Source organism: Phocoena phocoena, chromosome 1, assembly GCF_963924675.1.
Source record: "Phocoena phocoena chromosome 1, mPhoPho1.1, whole genome shotgun sequence".
Classification (NCBI taxonomy): Eukaryota; Metazoa; Chordata; class Mammalia; order Artiodactyla; family Phocoenidae; genus Phocoena; species Phocoena phocoena.
In genome coordinates, this window is record NC_089219.1 from 43,822,094 (window position 1) to 43,841,597 (window position 19,504).

At 38.0% G+C, this 19,504-nt stretch overlaps 1 protein-coding gene across 3 annotated transcripts in view; it reads right to left on the bottom strand.

Annotated features, from left to right (window-relative positions):
- TUT4 (terminal uridylyl transferase 4) overlaps nt 1-19,504 on the bottom strand; it is a 119,680-nt gene that overhangs the window by 89,808 nt on the left and 10,368 nt on the right. For all 3 annotated transcript variants that reach the window (XM_065875897.1, XM_065875892.1, XM_065875895.1), the window contains exon 4: nt 9,711-9,827. In XM_065875897.1, coding sequence (XP_065731969.1) covers nt 9,711-9,827 — 117 coding nt within the window. The remainder of the gene's footprint in view (nt 1-9,710; nt 9,828-19,504) is intronic.

The following is a 19,504-nucleotide window of genomic DNA, read 5'->3' on the forward strand; positions in this document are numbered from 1 at the left end:
ACGCAGGCTCCAGGGCCTGTGGGCTCTGTAGTTTTGCAGCACGTAGGCTCTCTAAGTTGAGGCGCATGAGCTCATTAGTTGTGGCGCGTGGGCTTAATTGCCCCGTGGCATGTGGGAACCTAGTTCCCTAACCAGGGATCGAACCCACATCCCCTGCATTGCAGGAAGATTCTTTACCACTGGACCACCAGGGAAGTCCCTCCAGATGAATTTTAGAATCAGCTTTTCAATTTGGGATTTTGGTCAGTTTAGAAAGAAATTTAACAATATCAATTCTTCCAACATATAAAAAGGTTTATTTCTGCATTTCTTTAGCTCTTCTTTAATTTCTCTCAGGAATGTTCTGTAATTTCTGTACACAAGTTTTGCATATTTTGATGCTATTATAAATAGCAGTTTTTTTTAATTTCAATTTTATACTGTTTACTGTTAGTATATAAAAATATAATTGATTTTTGCATATTGAGCTTGTATTCTGCAACCTTGCTAAACTCACTCATTAATTCTAATGAATAAGTCTTTTCTAGACTTCTATATAAACAATCATATTACCTACAAATATAGTTTCACTTCTTTTCCAGTTTGGATAGCTTGCCTTTCTTTCTCTTGCCTGACTACACTGGCTAGAACCCCTAATAAAATGCTGAATAAAACTGGTAAGAGTGAACATATCTATCTTTTTTTTCCAATTTTTTTATTGTGATAAAATATACGTAACATAAAACTTACTATCTTAACAATTTTTACAAGTACAATTCAGTGGAATTAAGGACATTCATTTGTTGGGCAACTATCACCATCATTCATCAGCAGAATTCTTTTCATCTTGTAAAACTGAAACTGTACACCCATTAAGGATAACTCCCCATTCCTCCATCTCTCCAGTCCCTGACAACCACCATTCTACTTTCTATCTCTATGATTCTGACTACTCTAAGTACCTCATATAAGTGGAATCATACAGTATTTGTCTTTTTATGACTGGCTTATTTCACTTAGCTTTAATTTACTCAAGGTTCTTCCATGTTGTAACATATCAGAATTGCCTTTCCTTTTTTTTTAAAGATTATGTTTTTCTATGTGGACCATTTTCAAAGCCTGTATTGAATTTGTTACAATATTGCTTTTGTTTTACGTATTAGTTTTTTGGCCAGGAGGCATGTCCCATCTTAGCTCCCCGACCAGGGATCAAACCCACATCCCCTGCATTGGAAGGCAAAGTCTTAACCACTGGACCACCAGGGAAGTCTCTGCCTTGTTTTTTTTTTTTTTCCTTTTAAATATTTATTTTGGCTGCACCAGGTCTTAGTTACAGCACGTGGGATCTTTGTTATGGCATGCTTAGTTGCGGCACACATGATCTTTTTTAGTTGTGGCATGCGGGCTCTTAGTTGCAGCATGCAGACTTCTTAGTTGCACCATGCAGACTCTTACTTGCGCCATGTATGTGGGATCTAGTTCCCCGGCCAGGGATCACATCTGGGCCCCCTGCATTGGGAGCACAGAGTCTTACCCACTGGACCACCAGGGAAGTCCTCCCTGCCTTGCTTTTTAAGGCAGTATAATATTTCACTGTATGTATATGTGACAGTTTATTTATCCATTCATCTGTTGATGGACAACTGAGCTGCTTCTATGTTTAAGCTATTGTGAATAATGCTACAATGAACATGGCCGTACAAATATCACTTCAAGACCCTGTTTTCAATTCTTCTGAGTATATACTCAAAAGTGTAATTGCTGGATCACACGGTAATTCCATTTTTAACTTTTTGAGGAACTGCAACACAGTTTCCCACAGCAGCTATACCATTTTCATGCCTGTCTTTTTTCCTAATCTTAGGGAGACAACATTCAGTCTTTCACCATTAAGTATAAAATTAGCTGTGACTTCTTCATAGATGTTCTTTATCATGTTGAGGAAGCTCCCTTCTATTCCTAGTCTGCTGAGATTTTTTTTTTTTTTGCGGTACGCTGGCCTCTCACTGTTGTGGCCTCTCCTGTTGCGGAGCACAGGCTCCGGACGTGCAGGCTCAGCGGCCATGGCTCACGGGCCCAGCCGCTCTGCGGCATGTGGGATCTTCCCAGACCAGGGCACGAACCCGTGTCCCCTGCATCGGCAGGTGGACTCTCAACCACTGCGCCACCAGGGAAGCCCTGCTGAGATTTTTTAATCAGGACTTTAAATGCTTTTTCAGCATCTACTAAGATGATCATATAGTTTTCTTTTTCGGTTTGTTAGTATGATGAATTACATTGATTCATTTTCTAATGTTAAACCAACAATGCACTCCTGTAATAAATTCCTATTTGGTCATGATGTATTTCTTCCTTAAATATACTGTTGGATTCAATTTTCTAAAATAATGTTCAGAATTTCTGCATTTACGTTAATGAGGGATATTGCTCTGAAGTTTTCTTTCATTGTAATGTCCTTTCCTGGTTTTGGTATTAGAGTAATGTGGGCCTCACAGACTGGGTTGGGAAGCATTCTTCCTCTTCAGTGTTCTGGAAGAGTTTGTGTAGAACTGGTACATACATATCAATTATCCCAGAGCTCAATGATCCTCTTTTCTTTCTTTTTCCCAAGTTCTTTTTTCTTTCTGTTTCATTTTGGATAGTTTCCATTGCTTTATCTTCAAGTTCACTAACCTTCTTTTTTTTTAATATAAATTTATTTATTTTGTTTATTTTTGGCTGCATTGGGTCTTCATTGCTGCACACAGGCTTTCCCTAGTTGTGGCGAGTGGGAGCTACTCTTCATTGCAGTGCATGGGCTTCTCATTTCGGTGGCTTCTCTTGTTGCAGAGCACAGGCTCTAGGCACGTAGGCTTCAGTAGTTGTGGCACGTGGGCTAGCAGTTGTGACTCACGCGTTCTAGAGCACAGGCTCAGCAGTTGTGGCGCATGGGCTTAGTTGCTCCGCAGCATGTGGGATGCTTCCGGACCAGGGCTCGAACCTGTGTCCCCTGCACTGACAGGCAGATTCTTAACCACTGCGCCACCAGGGAAGCCCCTCACTAACCTTTTCTTTTGCAATGTCTGATCTGCCATTAGTCCTACGCACTGTATTTTTCATCTTAGACATTGTAGTTTTCACTTCTATAAGTTCAATTTGAATCTTTTTTTATATCTTCCATGTCTCTATTTTTGGGAACATCAGGAATATAGTTATATTAACTGCCTTAATGTTCTTCTCTACTAATTCTACTGGGTCAGTTCAAGGTCAGTTTTTTTTTTGTTTTTTTTTTTTTTAATTTTTTTATTTTATTTATTTATTTATTTTTTAAACATCTTTATTGGGGTATAATTGCTTTACAATGGTGTGTTAGTTTCTGCTTTACAACAAAGTGAATCAGCTATACATATACATATGTTCCCATATGTCTTCCCTCTTGCGTCTCCCTCCCTCCCACTCTCCCCATCCCACCCTTCCAGGCTGTCACAAAGCACCGAGCTAATATCCCTGTGCCTTGCGGCTGCTTCCCCCCAGCTATCTACCTTACTACGTTTGTTAGTGTGTATATGTCCATGACTCTCTCTCGCCCTGTCAAAACTCACCCTTCCCCCTCCTCATATCCTTAAGTCCGTTCTCCAGTAGGTCTGCGTCTTTATTCTTATCTTACCCCTAGGTTCTTCATGACATTTTTTTCCCTTAAATTCCATATATATGTGTTAGCATACGGTATTTGTCTTTTTCTTTCTGACTTACTTCACTCTGTATGACAGATTCTAGGTCTATCCATCTCATTACAAATAGCTCAATTTCATTTCTTTTTAAGGCTGAGTAATATTCCATTGTGTATATGTGCCACATCTTCTTTATCCATTCATCCGATGATGGGCGCTTAGGTTGTTTCCATGTCCTGGCTATTGTAAATAGAGCTGCAATGAACATTTTGGTACATGACTCTCTTTGAATTTTGGTTTTCTCAGGGTATATGCCAAGTAGTGGGATTGCTGGGTCATATGGTAATTCTATTTGTAGTTTTTTAAGGAACCTCCATACTGTTCTCCACAGTGGCTGAACCAATTCACATTCCCACCAGCAGTGCAAGAGTGTCCCCTTTTCTCCACACCCTCTCCAGCATTTATTGTTTCTTGATTTTTTGATGATGGCCATTCTGACTGGTGTGAGATGATATCTCATTGTAGTTTTGATTTGCATTTCTCTAATGATTAATGATGTTGAGCATTCTTTCATGTGTTTGTTGGCATTCTGTATATCTTCTTTGGAGAAATGTCTATTTAGGTCTTCTGCCCATTTTTGGATTGGGTTGTTTGTTTTTTTGTTATTGAGCTGCATGAGCTGCTTGTAAATTTTGGAGATTAATCCTTTGTCAGTTGCTTCATTTGCAAATGTTTTCTCCCATTCTGAGGGTTGTCTTTTGGTCTTGGTTATGGTTTCCTTTGCTGTGCAAAAGCTTTGAAGTTTCATTAGGTCCCATTTGTTTATTTTTGTTTTTATTTCCATTACTCTAGGAGGTGGGTCAGAAAGGATCTTGCTGTGATTTATGTCATAGAGTGTTCTTCCTATGTTTTCTTCTAAGAGTTTGATAGTTTCTGGCCTTACATTTAGGTCTTTAATCCATTTTGAGCTTATTTTTGTGTATGGTGTTAGGGAGTGATCTAATCTCATACTTTTACATGTACCTGTCCAGTTTTCCCAGCACCATTTATTGAAGAGGCTGTCCTTTCTCCACTGTACATTCCTGCCTCCTTTATCAAAGATAAGGTGTCCATATGTGCGTGGGTTTATCTCTGGGCTTTCTATCCTGTTCCACTGATCTATCTTTCTGTTTTTGTGCCAGTACCATACTGTCTTGATTACTGTTGCTTTGTAATATAGTCTGAAGTCAGGGAGCCTTATTCCTCCAGCTCCTTTTTTCGTTCTCAAGATTGCTTTGGCTATTCGGGGTCTTTTGTGTTTCCATACAAATTGCGAAATTTTTTGTTCTAGTTCTGTGAAAAATGCCAGTGGTAGTTTGATAGGGATTGCATTGAATCTGTAGATTGCTTTGGGTAGTAGAGTCATTTTCACAATGTTGATTCTTCCCATCCAAGAACATGGTATATCTCTCCATCTATTTGTATCATCTTTAATTTCTTTCATCAGTGTCTTATAATTTTCTGCATACAGGTCTTTCGTATCCTTAGGTAGGTTTATTCCTAGATATTTTATTCTTTTTGTTGCAATGGTAAATGGGAGTGTTTTCTTGATTTCACTTTCAGATTTTTCATCATTAGTATATAGGAATGCCAGAGATTTCTGTGCATTAATTTTGTATCCTGCTACTTTACCAAATTCATTGATTAGCTCTAGTAGTTTTCTGGTAGCATCTTTAGGATTCTCTATGTATAGTATCATGTCATCTGCAAACAGTGACAGCTTTACTTCTTCTTTTCCGATTTGGATTCCTTTTATTTCCTTTTCTTCTCTGATTGCTGTGGCTAAAACTTCCAAAACTATGTTGAATAAGAGTGGTGAAAGTGGGCAACCTTGTCTTGTTCCTGATCTTAGTGGAAATGCTTTCAGTTTTTCACCATTGAGGATGATGTTTGCTGTGGGCTTGTCATATATGGCTTTTATTATGTTTAGGAAAGTTCCCTCTATGCCTACTTTCTGGAGGGTTTTTATCATAAATGGGTGTTGAATTTTGTCGAAAGCTTTCTCTGCATCTATTGAGATGATCATATGGTTTTTCTCCTTCAATTTGTTAATATGGTTTATCACATTGATAGATTTGCGTATATTGAAGAATCCTTGCATTCCTGGAATAAACCCCACTTGATCATGGTGTATGATCCTTTTAATGTGCTGTTGGATTCTGTTTGCTAGTATTTTGTTGAGGATTTTTGCATCTATGTTCATCAGTGATATTGGCCTGTAGTTTTCTTTCTTTGTGACATCCTTGTCTGGTTTTGGTATCAAGGTGATGGTGGCTTCGTAGAAGGAATTTGGGAGTGTTCCTCCCTCTGCTATATTTTGGAAGAGTTTGAGAAGGATAGGTGTTAGCTCTTCTCTAAACGTTTGATAGAATTCACCTGTGAAGCCATCTGGTCCTGGGCTTTTGTTTGTTGGAAGGTTTTTAATCACAGTTTCAATTTCAGTGCTTGTGATTGGTCTGTTCATATTTTCTATTTCTTCCTGATTCAGTCTTGGCAGGTTGTGCATTTCTAAGAATTTGTCCATTTCTTCCAGATTGTCCATTTTATTGGCATAGAGTTGCTTGTAGTAATCTCTCATGATTTTTTTTATTTCTGCAGTGTCAGTTGTTACTTCTCCTTTTTCATTTCTAATTCTATTGATTTGAGTCTTCTCCCTTTTTTTCTTGATGAGTCTGGCTAGTGGTTTATCTATTTTGTTTATCTTCTCAAAGAACCAGCTTTTAGTTTTATTGATCTTTGCTATTGTTTCCTTCATTTCTTTTTCATTTATTTCTGATCTGATTTTTATGATTTCTTTCCTTCTGCTAGCTTTGGGGTTTTTTTGTTCTTCTTTCTCTAATTGCTTGAGGTGCAAGGTTAGGTTGTTTATTCGAGATGTTTCCTGCTTCTTAAGGTGGGCTTGTATTGCTATAAACTTCCCCCTTAGAACTGCTTTTGCTGCATCCCATAGGTTTTGGGTCGTTGTGTCTCCATTGTCATTTGTTTCTAGGTATTTTTTTATTTCCTCTTTGATTTCTTCAGTGATCACTTCATTATTAAGTAGTGTATTGTTTAGCCTCCATGTGTTTGTATTTTTTACAGATCTTTTCCTGTAATTGATATCTAGTCTCATGGCGTTGTGGTCGGAAAAGATACTTGATACAATTTCAGTTTTCTTAAATTTACCAAGGCTTGATTTGTGACCCAAGATATGATCTATCCTGGAGAATGTTCCATGAGCACTTGAGAAAAATGTGTATTCTGTTGTTTTTGGATGGAGTGTCCTATAAATATCAATTAAGTCCATCTTGTTTAATGTATCATTTAAAGCTTGTGTTTCCTTATTTATTTTCATTTTGGATGATCTGTCCATGGGTGAAAGTGGGGTGTTAAAGTCCCCTACTATGAATGTGTTACTGTTGATCTCCCCTTTTATGGTTGTTAGTATTTGCCTTATGTATTGAGGTGCTCCTATGTTGGGTGCATAAATATTTACAATTGTTATATCTTCTTCTTGGATCGATCCCTTGATCATTATGTAGTGTCCTTCTTTGTCCCTTTTAATAGTCCTTATTTTAAAGTCTATTTTGTCTGATATGAGAATTGCTACTCCAGCTTTCTTTTGGTTTCCATTTGCATGGAATATCTTTTTCCATCCCCTTACTTTCAGTCTGTATGTGTCTCTAGTTCTGAAGTGGGTCTCTTGTAGACAGCATATATAAGGGTCTTGTTTTTGTATCCATTCAGCCAATCTGTGTCTTTTGGTGGGAGCATTTAGTCCATTTACATTTAAGGTAATTATTGATATGTATGTTCCTATTTCCATTTTCTATATTGTTTTGGGTTCGCTACTATAGGTCATTTCCTTCTCTTTCAAGGTCAGTTTTGACTAGCTGATCTTTCTTCTCTTCATGGTTTGTATTTTCCTGCTTCCATGTATGCCTGATAATCTTTGACTGAATGGCAGACTATGTGAACTTTTTGGCAGCGATAGATATTTTGTATTCCTATAAATATTCTCAAGCTTTGTTCAATAATGACATGAAATACTTGGAAATAGTTTATTCTTTTGGATCTTGCCTTTAAAACTTTTTAGTTGGGACCAGACCACATTTAGTTTAGGGTTAAATATTCCCCATTAGTAAAATAAGACCTTTCTGAGTACTCTACCCAATACCCCACAAAGTATGAGGCTTTTCAGTCTGGATAGTTGGAAGATACTATTCCCAGCTCTGTGTGAGCACCAAGCACTGTTCTAATCCCCTCAGATGGTTCTTTCTCTGGCTTCAGGAAGCTTTCCCACATGCATGCACCACAGTATTGTGCTGAATACTCTGAGGGGACTGTCCATAGATCTCTGGGTTTCTCTCTGTATAGCTTTCTCATTTTTGTTATTCTGTCCTACAAACTCTAGCCACGCTGTACTCCCTGGACTCGTCCATCTCAACCCTGGGAATCCACTGCATTCTACTTCCTATAATACCATCTAGAAACTCTCTCAAATTGGAGTAATCATTGAGCTCATCTCATTTGTTTTCCATTCACTGTTGGTCCTTCATTGCCTAAAGAAGACATTATTAGTGATTTTTGTCTTTTTTTGTTTTGTTGGTTATTTTGAGGAGAAGGTAAATCCAGGCCCTGTTATTCCAACTTCACCAAAAGTCCAGTAGAGCTGCTTTTAAGGTTAGTTTTGTTTTTTTGTAATATTCTAAAATTCCCTATAATGTATATAATATATAATGGCTTTCTTTTTAAGTCTGTTTGGAATTCCCTGAGCTTCCTACAGCTAATGATCAGCATCTTTGAACATTTCTTGAAATTTCTCAGTTATTATCTCCTAAACTACCACTTTGGCTCTGTTCTATTAAGTCTTCTGAAATGCTAATTAAATCAAAATAATAGGCTGATAAAATTTGAATGATTTCTTTTCCTTCTAAGTTCCTGAATTTTTTCAATGCATTCATTATTTTCAATAAAAATGTGCTGAGCACCTACTATGTGTCAGACACTTTACTAAGCAACGCAGAAACAAAAATAAATAAGAAATTAAACCTGTCCTCTACAATATTTGGATACTGAAGCCTGGAAGAAGAGAGAAGGCAGACATTTATAACACAGTGTATAAGGTTTTCTGATCAAGCCACTGTGGGAACACCAAGAAAGTGTACCTATAACACAGACTTGTTAGGAAGGTCAAGTAAAAGAGTATTTCTCAGAGAAGATATCTTAGAGATAAGAATTTATATAGAATTAACATTATAACTTTGAAAAGAAAAAATTAAATAGCTAACATACTAATGAATTTTAAAAAGAGAATATTCTACTTATACTATATCTATATGAAATGTTCTAATAAAAATCACTGAAAACTTATGAATTCCCAAAGGCTAAACCTTAAAAGGCCCTGCATGATCTGGGCTTCTCCAGCTTCATCTCATATCATTTTCCTCCTGGCTCTCTTTGCTCCAATCATGCTCTTTCAGCTCCTCATATGCCATGTCCTTTCATAACTTAGAGACCTTCATACTGCTTTTTTGTGTAAAATGCTCTCATCTCACCCTTCTATGCCACTCAACCTCTACTTCAAGGTTCAACAAATGTCACTTTCTCAAAGAAACTACCCCTCCTCTAAATTAAGTAAAATATCCTTGTACACTTCCTTAGCACCACAATTGCCCCTTTAATAAAACTCATCTTACTTAAATCCTTATTCAATGTATGCCTTCACCAACACTTTAGAAACTCTGAGGACAAGAACCATGACTATCTTATTCACCACTCCCTAGACCTAACACATAAGAACTCAATAAATATTGGTTGGACTAACTGACTGTACCTTTAAACTTAGGAATCAACATACTTTAGGATAAGCAAACTGGTCTCTGAGAAGGTTCCCCTCCTGATCACCTAAGATAAGAAAGGCAATCACAGCTTTCAACGCTATAATTTCAGTTACTACTATATGACTAGACAAATACTTGATTTTTACTTTCATTAATAAAAAATATTTGATATAGTTTTACCACTCAATAAATAAATAAAATATTTTGTAAAAAGACTTACCAAAATGTTTTTCTTATGTCGTTTCTCTTTTATATGTTTATGAGCTCCCTGGATGTTTTCAATGTGAATTAAGCAAAGTTTGCACAGATATCGGCAATTGGTATATTCTGGTGAGCGCTAAAAAAAAAAGTTGAAAACATTTTTTCAGAAAAAAAAGTAAAATTTTTGCAATGTGAAGTATGTGAAGGATACAACTATGTAAATATATGAGACAAAAATAAGCAGTGAACGAATACTTTTTAATAAATAATTCAGTACTCATATACCCAACAGATAGCTGTCCTTTTCAAAATAGTCATCATAGGAGATAATATACTAATTTCAAATGATATCATGATAATCCTAAATATGTCTGATACTTATCTAATATAGTCTTCGGAATCCAATGTAAGATAAGAAAGGCAGTATTATTATTTAGTCTTATTCCAACACTGTCTCAAAAACTGGTTTAAAAATTTCAGTCTTTTTGATTACCATAAAAAATAAAATTCACCCGAAACTGGGAATTTCAGAAGAATGAATTGCAAATATGGAAGACAATTCCAAAATCTGAGTTTTGAAAACACTCTACTCAATTACAATCACATGGGAATAAATGGATAACCTCTTTAGTTAACAACTCTGAAGGGAAAAACAATTATGACACATGAAAAGTATCAGTCACAATACTTAAATCATACTATATATATATATTCTTGAAATAAGAAAAAATTAATAATCCCAAAGTACCTGTTATATGCTAGGCACTATGCTAGATGTTTGACATATAATTTGTCATTTTAACTCCCCTAATAATCCAATTAGATTGGTATTATCTTCATTTTATAGATGTGATTAAAAAAGCTCGTAGAGCTTGCAACTTTCACAAGGATACAACAATATTACATGGTAGATGCTGAATTTAATTTCATGTATATCTGAATCCAAAGCCAAGACTCCACCCATAAGATGATACAAAAAAAATTTACAAAAACACAATATGAGGAACCAAGATGGCGGAGTAGAAGGACGTGCTCTCACTCCGTCTTGTGAGAACACCAGAATCACAACTAGCTACTGGACAGTCATCGACAGGAAGACACTGAAACTCACCAAAAAAGATACCCCACATCCAAAAACAAAGGAGAAGCCACAATGCGACCATAGGAGGGGCGCAATCACAGTAAAATCAAATCCCATAACTGCTGGGTGCGTGACTCACAGACTGGACAACACTTATACCACAGAAGTCCACCCACTACAGTGAAGGTTCTGAGCCCCACATCAGGCTTCCCAACCTGGGGGTCTGGCAACAGGAGGAGGAATTCCTAGAGAATCAGACTCTGAAGGCTAGTGGGATCTGACTGCAGGACTTCAACAGGACTGGGAGAAACAGAGACTCCACTCTTAGACGGCACACACAAAGTAGTATGCACGTCGGGACTCAGGGGAAGGAGGAGTGACCCCATAGAGACTGAACCAGACCCACCTGCTAGTGTTGGAGCATCTCCTGCACAGGCAGGGGGTGGCTGTGCCTCACCGTGGGGACAAGGACACTGGCAGCATAACTTCTGGGAAGTACTCCTTGGCATGAGCCTTCCCAGAGTCTGTCATTGGCCCCATCAAAGAGCCCAGGTAGGCTCCAGTGTTGGGTTGCCTCAGGCCAAACAACCAACAAGGACCAAACCCAGCCCCACCCATCAACAGTCAAGCGGATTAAAGCTTTACTGAGCTCTGCCCACCAGAGCAACAGTCTGCTCTACCCACCACCAGTCCCTGCCATCAGGAAACTTACACAAGCCTCTTAGATAGCCTCATCCACCAGAGGGCAGACAGCAGAAGCAAGAACTACAAACCTGCAGCCTGTGGAACGAAAACCACATTCACAGAAAGATAGACAAGATGAAAAGGCAGAGGGCTATGTACCAGATGAAGGAACAAGATAAAACCATAGAAAAACAACTAAATGAAGTGGAGATAGGCAATCTTCCAGAAAAAGAATTCAGAATAACGATAGAAGATGATCCAGGACCTCGGAAAAAGAATGGAAGCAAAGATAGAGAAGATGCAAATGTTTAACAAAGACCTAGAAGAATTAAAGAACAAACAAACAGAGATGAACAATAGAATGACTGAAATGAATACTACACTAGAAGGAATCAATAGCAGAATAACTGAGGCAGAAGAATGGATAAGTGACCTGGAAGACAGAACGGTGGAATTCAATGCTGTGGAACAGAATAAAGAAAAAAGAATGAAAAGAAATGAAGACAGCCTAAGAGACCTCTGGGACAACATTAAATGCAACAACATTCACATTACAGGGGTCCCAGAAGGAGAAGAGAGAGAGAAAGGACCAGAGAAAATACCTGAAGAAATTATAGTCGAAAACTTCCCTAACATGGGAAAAGAAATAGCCACCCAAGTCCAGGAAGCGCAGTGAGTCCCATACAGGATAAACCTAAGGAGAAACACGCAGAGACACAGAGTAATCAAACTGGCAAAAATTAAAGACAAAGAAAAATTACTGAAAGCAGCAAGGGAAAACAATAAATAACATACAAGGGAACGCCCATAACGTTAACAGCTGATTTCTCAGCAGAAATTCTACAAGCCAGAAGGGAGTGGCATGATATACTTAAAGTGATGAAAGGGAAGAAACTACAACAAGATTACTCTACACAGCAAGGATCTCATTCAGATTTGATGGAGAAATCAAAAGCTTTAAAGACGAGCAAAAGCTAAGAGAATTCAGCACCACCAAACCAGCTCTACAACAAATGCTAAAGGAATTTCTCTAAGTGGGAAACACAAGAGAAGAAAAGGACCTACAAAAACAAACCCAAAACAATTAAGAAAATGGTCATGGGAACATACATATCGATAATTACCTTAAACATGAATGGATTAAATGCTCCAACCAAAAGACACAGACTTGCTGAATGGATACAAAAACAAGACCCATATATATGTTGTCTACAAGAAACCCACTTCAGACCTAGGGACACATACAGACTGAAGTGAGGGGACGGAAAAAGATATTCCATGCAAATAGAAATCAAAAGAAAGCTGGAGTAGCAATACTCATATCAGATAAAATAGACTTTAAAATAAAGAATGTTACAACAGACAAGGAAGGACACTACATAACGATCAAGGGATCAAGCCAAGAAGAAGATAAAACAGTTATAAATATAAATGCACTCAACATAGGAGCACCTCAATACATAAGGCAACCGCTAACATCTATAAAAGAGAAAATCGACAGTAACAAAATAATAGTGGGGGACTTTAACACCTCACTTACACCAATGGACAGATCATCCAAAATGAAAATAAATAAGGAAACACAAGCTTTAAATGACACAAAAGACCAAATAGATTTAACTGATATTTATAGGACATTCCATCCAAAAACAACAGATTACACTTTCTTCTCAAGTGCAAACGGAACATTCTCCAGGATAGAACACATCTTGGGTCACAAATCAAGCCTCAGTAAATTTAAGAAAATAGAAATCATATCAAGCATCTTTTCTGACCACAACACTATGAGATTAGAAATGAATTACAGAGAAAAAAACGTAAAAAACACAAACACATGAAGGCTAAGCAATACGTTACTAAATAACCAAGAGATCACTGAAGAAATCAAAGAGGAAATCAAAAAATACCTAGAGACAAATGACAATGAAAACATGACGATCCAAAACCTATGGGATGCAGCAAAAGCAGTTCTACGAGGGAAGTTTATAGCTATACAAGCCTACATCAAGAAATAAGAAAAATCTCAAATGAACAATCGAAACTTACACCTAAAGGAACTAGAGAAAGAAGAACAAACAAAACCCAAAGTTAGCAGAAGAAAAGAAATCATAAAGCTCAGAGCAGAAATAAATGAAATAGAAATAAAGAAAACAATAGCAAAGATCAATAAAACTAAAAGCTGGTTCTTTGAGAAGATAAACAAAATTGATAAACCATTGGCCAGACTCATCAAGAAAAAGAGGGAGAGGACTCAAATCGATAAAATTAGAAATGAAAAAGGAGAAGTTACAACAGACACCACAGAAATACAAAGCATCCTAAGAGACTACTACAAGCAACTCTATGCCAACAAAATGGACAACCTGGAAGAAATGGACAAATTCTCAGAAAGGTATAACCTTCCAAGACTGAACCAGGAAGAAATAGAATATATGAACAGACCAATCACAAGTAACGAAATTGAAACTGTGATTAAAAATCTTCCAACAGGGGCTTCCCTGGTGGCGCAGTGGTTGAGAGTCCGCCTGCTGATGCAAGGCACACGGGTTCGTGCCCCGGTCTGGGAAGATCCCACATGCCGCGGAGCGGCTGGACCCGTGAGCCATGGCCGCTGAGCCTATGCGTCCGGAGCCTGTGCTCCGCAACGGGAGAGGCCACAACAGTGAGAGGCCCGCGTACCGCAAAAAAAAAAAAAAAAAAAAAAAAAAAAAAAAAAAAATCTTCCAACAAACAGAAGTCCAGGACCAGATGGCTTCACAGGTAAATTCTATCAAACATTTAGAGAAGAGCTAACACCCATCCTTCTCAAATGCTTCCAAAAAATTGCAGAGGAAGGAACTCATTCTATGAGGCCACCATCACCCTGAAACCAAAATCAGACAAAGATACTAAAAAATAAAATTACAGACCAATATCACTGATGAATATAGATGCAAAAATCCTCAACAAAATACTAGCAAACAGAATCCAACAACACATTAAAATAATCATACACCATGATCAAGTGGGATTTATCCCAGGGATGCAAGGATTCTTTAATATATGCAAATCAATCGATGTGATAGACCATATTAACAAATTGAAGAATAAAAACCATATGATCTCAAAAGATGCAGAAAAAGCTTTTGACAAAATTCAACACCCACTTATGATAAAAACTCTCCAGAAAGTGGGCATAGCGGGAACCTACCTCAATATAATAAAGGCCATATACGACAAACCCACAGCAAACATCATTATGAATGGTGAAAAACTGAAAGCATTCCCTCTAAGATCAGGAACAAGAAAAGGATGTCCACTCTCACCACTATTATTCAACATAGTTTTGGAAGTCCTAGCCACAGCAATCAGAGAAGAAAAAGAAATAAAAGGAATCCCAATTGGAAAAGAAGAAGTAAAACTGTCACTGTTTGCAGATGACATGATACTATACATAGAGAATTCTAAAGATGCCACCGGAAAACTACTAGAGCTAATCAATGAATTTGGTAAAGTAGCAGGATACAAAATTAATGCACGGCAATCTCTTGCATTCCTATACACTAATGATGAAAAATCTGAAAGAGAAATTAAGGAAACACTCCCATTTACCACTGCAACAAAAAGAATAAAATATCTAGCAATAACCTACCTAGGGAGACAGAAGACCTGTATGCAGAAAATTATAAGACGCTGATGAAGAAATTAAAGATGATACCAACAGATGGAGAGATAAACCATGTTCTTGAATTAGAAGAATCAATATTGTGAAAATGACTATAGTACCCAAAGCAATCTACAGATTCAGTGCAATCCCTATCAAATTAACAATGGCATTTTTTACGGAGCTAGAACAAAAAATCTTAAAATTTGTATGGAGACACAAAAGACCCCGAATAGCCAAAGCAGTCTTGAAAAGTAAAAACGGAGCTGGAGGAATCAGACTCCCTGACTTCAGACTATACTAAAAAGCTACAGTAATCAAGACAATATGGTACTGGCACAAAAACAGAAACATAGATCAGTGGAACAATATAGAAAGCCCAGAGGTAAACCCACGCACCTATGGTCAACTAATCTATGACAAAGGAGGCAAGGATATACAATGGAGAAAAGACAGCCCTTCAATAAGTGGTGCTGGGAAAACTGGACAGCTACATGTAAAAGAATGAAATTAGAACACTCCCTAACACCATACACAAAAATAAACTCAAAATGGATTCAAGACCTAAACGTAAGACTGGACACTATAAAACTCTTAGAGGAAAACATAGGAAGAACACTCTGACATAAATCACAGCAAGATCTTTTTTGATCCACCTCCTAGAGTAATGGAAATAAAACTAGAAATAAACAAATGGGGCCTAATGAAACTTCAAAGCTTTTGCACAGCAAAGAAAACCATAAACAAGATCAAAAGACAACCCTCAGAATGGGAGAAAATATTTGCAAACGAATCAACGGACAAAGGATTAATCTCCAAAATATATAAACAGCTCATGCAGCCCAATATTAAAGAAACAAACAACGCAATCCAAAAATGGGCAGAAGACCTAAATAGACATTTCTCCAAAGAAGACATACAGATGGCCAAGAAGCACATGAAAAGCTGCTCAACATCACTAAGTATTAGAGAAATGCAAACCAAAACTACAATGAGGTATCACCTAATACCAGTTAGAATGGGCATCATCAGAAAATCTACAAACAACAAATGATGTAGAGGGTGTGAATAAAAGGGAACCCTCTTGCACTGTTGTTGGCAATGTAAATTGACACAGCCACTATGGAGAACAGTATGGAGGTTCCTTAAAAAACTAAAAATAGAATTAACATATGATCCAGCAATCCCACTACTGGGCATATACCCAGAGAAAAGCATAATTCAAAAAGACACATGCAGGGCTTCCCTGGTGGCGCAGTGGTTGAGAGTCTGCCTGCTGATGCAGGGGACACGGGTTCGTGCCCTGGTCTAGGAAGATCCCACATGCCACAGAGCAGCTAGGCCCATGAGCCATGGCCACTGAGCCTGCACATCCGGAGCCTGTGCTCCGCAACGGGACAGGCCACAACGGTAAGAGGCCTGCGTAACACACACACCCCAAAAAAAAGGACACATGCACACCAATGTTCATTGCAGCACTATTTACAATAGCCAGGTCATGGAAGCAACCTAAATGCCCATCAACAGACGAATGGATAAAGAAGTTCTGGTACATATATACAATGGAATATTACTCAGCCATAAAAAGGAACGAAATTGAATCATTCGTTGAGACATGGATGGATCTAGAGACTGTCTACAGAGTGAAGTAAGTCAGAAAGAGAAAAACAAATATCGTATATTAACGCATGTATGTGGAACCTATAAAAATGGTACAGATGAGCCAGTTTGCAGGGCAGAAGTTGAGACACAGATGTAGAGGACAAATGTATGGATACCAAGGGGGGAAAGCCACGGGGGTGCAGGGATGGTGGTGTGCTGAATTGGGCGATTGGGATTGACAATGTATACACTGATGTGTATAAAACTGATGACTAATAAGAACCTGCTGTATAAAAAAAATAAAATTAAAAAAATTTAAAAAACACAATAAATACATGTTGAATTTTAAAATATTGTTTCTAGTGTCTTACACTGAAATTGCAGCAATGCTTAATTTTTATGTCATATTGACTTTCAATAGGCTGCAACTCCTGACAAAAAGATTCTCACTTCAGAATATAACATAATTTCCTTTAAATACGAAACTTGCCCCAAATTTGGAAACAGTCCTGCCACAGACTAAAAATAAATACAGTCTTCATTTATAGAGTATCTATTAACCTTACAACATCTGTATAAGGATTCCCCATTTTACTAGCAAAGCAACTAAATCCCTAGAAGTAAATAATTTGCCCAAGGCAACAAGCAAATAAGAAAATTCAGCTCAATCTAGTCATTTCAATTCTTTAGTTTAAAACTATTTCAAATCTGTCCTTATTGCAGAATGAATTAAGCCCTCACAGACTTCTTTCTCTCAGTTTCCAACCACACCTACTTCTTAATTCACCAAGTATTTTCTGAGCTCATACTATGTCAAACATTTTTCTAGGAGGTAAGGATGATAATGTAAACAAAACAAATGAAAATCTTTGTCTTCATGAATTGACATTCTACTGTAGGAAGACAGGTAATAAACAAATGTACAAAGAAATAAATAAATAGGAATGTGGGGGAGGTGTTATCTCCTTTTTAATAATAGTCATCACTTATTAATAAAATGTCTTGAGGTGAAAGACTGAGCTGTGTGGATATATGAAAAGACATTCCAAGCAGAGATAAATGTGAATGCTAAGGCCCTGAGGAAGGAATGTGCCTAATTTGCTTGCAAAATCACAAAAAGGCTACTATGACTGGAAAAGAGAGGTAAAGGGGGTCAGATGACAAGACCCCTCTTAAGGACTCCAAGTTTTATTCTAAGTGTGAGGGGAAGGTATTGAAGGCTTCTGAGCAAAGAATTACAAGATCTAATTTCAAAGGGATCACTTGCCTTCTATATTAAGAATAGAAACAGGGGCTTCCCTGGTGGCGCGGTGGTTGGGAGCCCACCTGCCAATGCAGGGGACACGGGTTCGAGCCCTGGTCCGGGAAGATCCCACATGCCGCGGAGCAGCTGAGCCCGTGTGCCACAACTGCTGAGCCTGTGCTCTAGAGCCCGCGAGCCACAACTACCGAAGCCCACGCGCCTGGAGCCCGTGCTCCGCAACAAGAGAAGCCACTGCAATGGGAGGCCCACGCACCACAACGAAGAGTAGCCCCCATTCGATGCAACTGGAGAAAGCCCATGCACAGCAACGAAGACCCAAAGCAGCCAAAAATAATAAAATAAATAAAAAAAAAAAAAAAAAAAAAGAATAGAAACAAGATGAGTCTAATGCCATTATGATCATACTACAATAATCCAGATGATGTTGGTTGGCTTGGTTCAAGGTAAGAGTGGTGTAAGTGGCAAGAAGCGTTGGATTCAGGAGTTGAAAGCATAAACACAGAATTCCTAAAGCCATGCATATTGATGAAGTCACTACAGCAGTCATGAGAGCACTCATTAGACAACTTTTTCAATTGTAAAATGTGAGCAGACAACGACTGCGTCTGGAATCTTTTAGTAAGAAAAGCTTGGTATAACACTGAATGGGGAGCCAGAGGCCTGAAATGGCATCTCAATTGATCTCGTTTAAATCTCTAACTCTTGAGCCTGCTTCTATACCCATAAAATGAAATAATAAAAACTGCCCTACTTGGTAAAATAATTCAATTCTACAAGTAGCTAATCTTTATTTTGTGCTTAGCACATACCAGGCACTGTGTTAAGACCTTTACTTGTATTATCTAATTTAATCATCATAGCCCAATAAGCGAGGTGTCATTATTTTTATTGAATCCATTTAAATAAAGAAACTGAGATCTGGGGCTTCCCTGGTGGCGCAGTGGTTAAGAATCTGCCTTCCAGTGCAGGGGACACGGGTTCGATCCCTGGTCCGGGAAGATCCCACATCCGCAATTAAGCCTGTGTGCCACAACTACTGAGCTTGTGCTCTAGAGCCTGTGAGCCACAACTATTGAGCCCACGTGCCACAACTACAGAAGCCCGCACGCCTAGAGTCCATGCTCTGCAACAAGAGAAGCCACCGCAATGAGAAGCCCATGCACCGCAACGAAGAGTAGCCCCCACTCGCCACAACTACAGAAAGCCTGTGCACAGCCACAAAGACCCAACGCAGCCATAAATAAATAAATAAATAAAAAGAAACTGAGGTTTAAAGAGGTTAAATAACTTATCCAATATCATCTAACCAGTAAGTGACAGTGCTAGACCTAGTGACTCCAAAAGTCCATACGCTTAACCACTAAGCAAACTGTTACCTTTAATTACTGACCAACTACTATGTGCAAGGCACTGTACTAGGCACAACAGTAAATAAGACAAAAAAGTCCTCAGTATCATGAGGCTTCTAGTTTCACAGAAGGGACACATGAAAAATTTTTTAAAATTCCTTTATTATAGTTAAAATATTTATTTTACCAT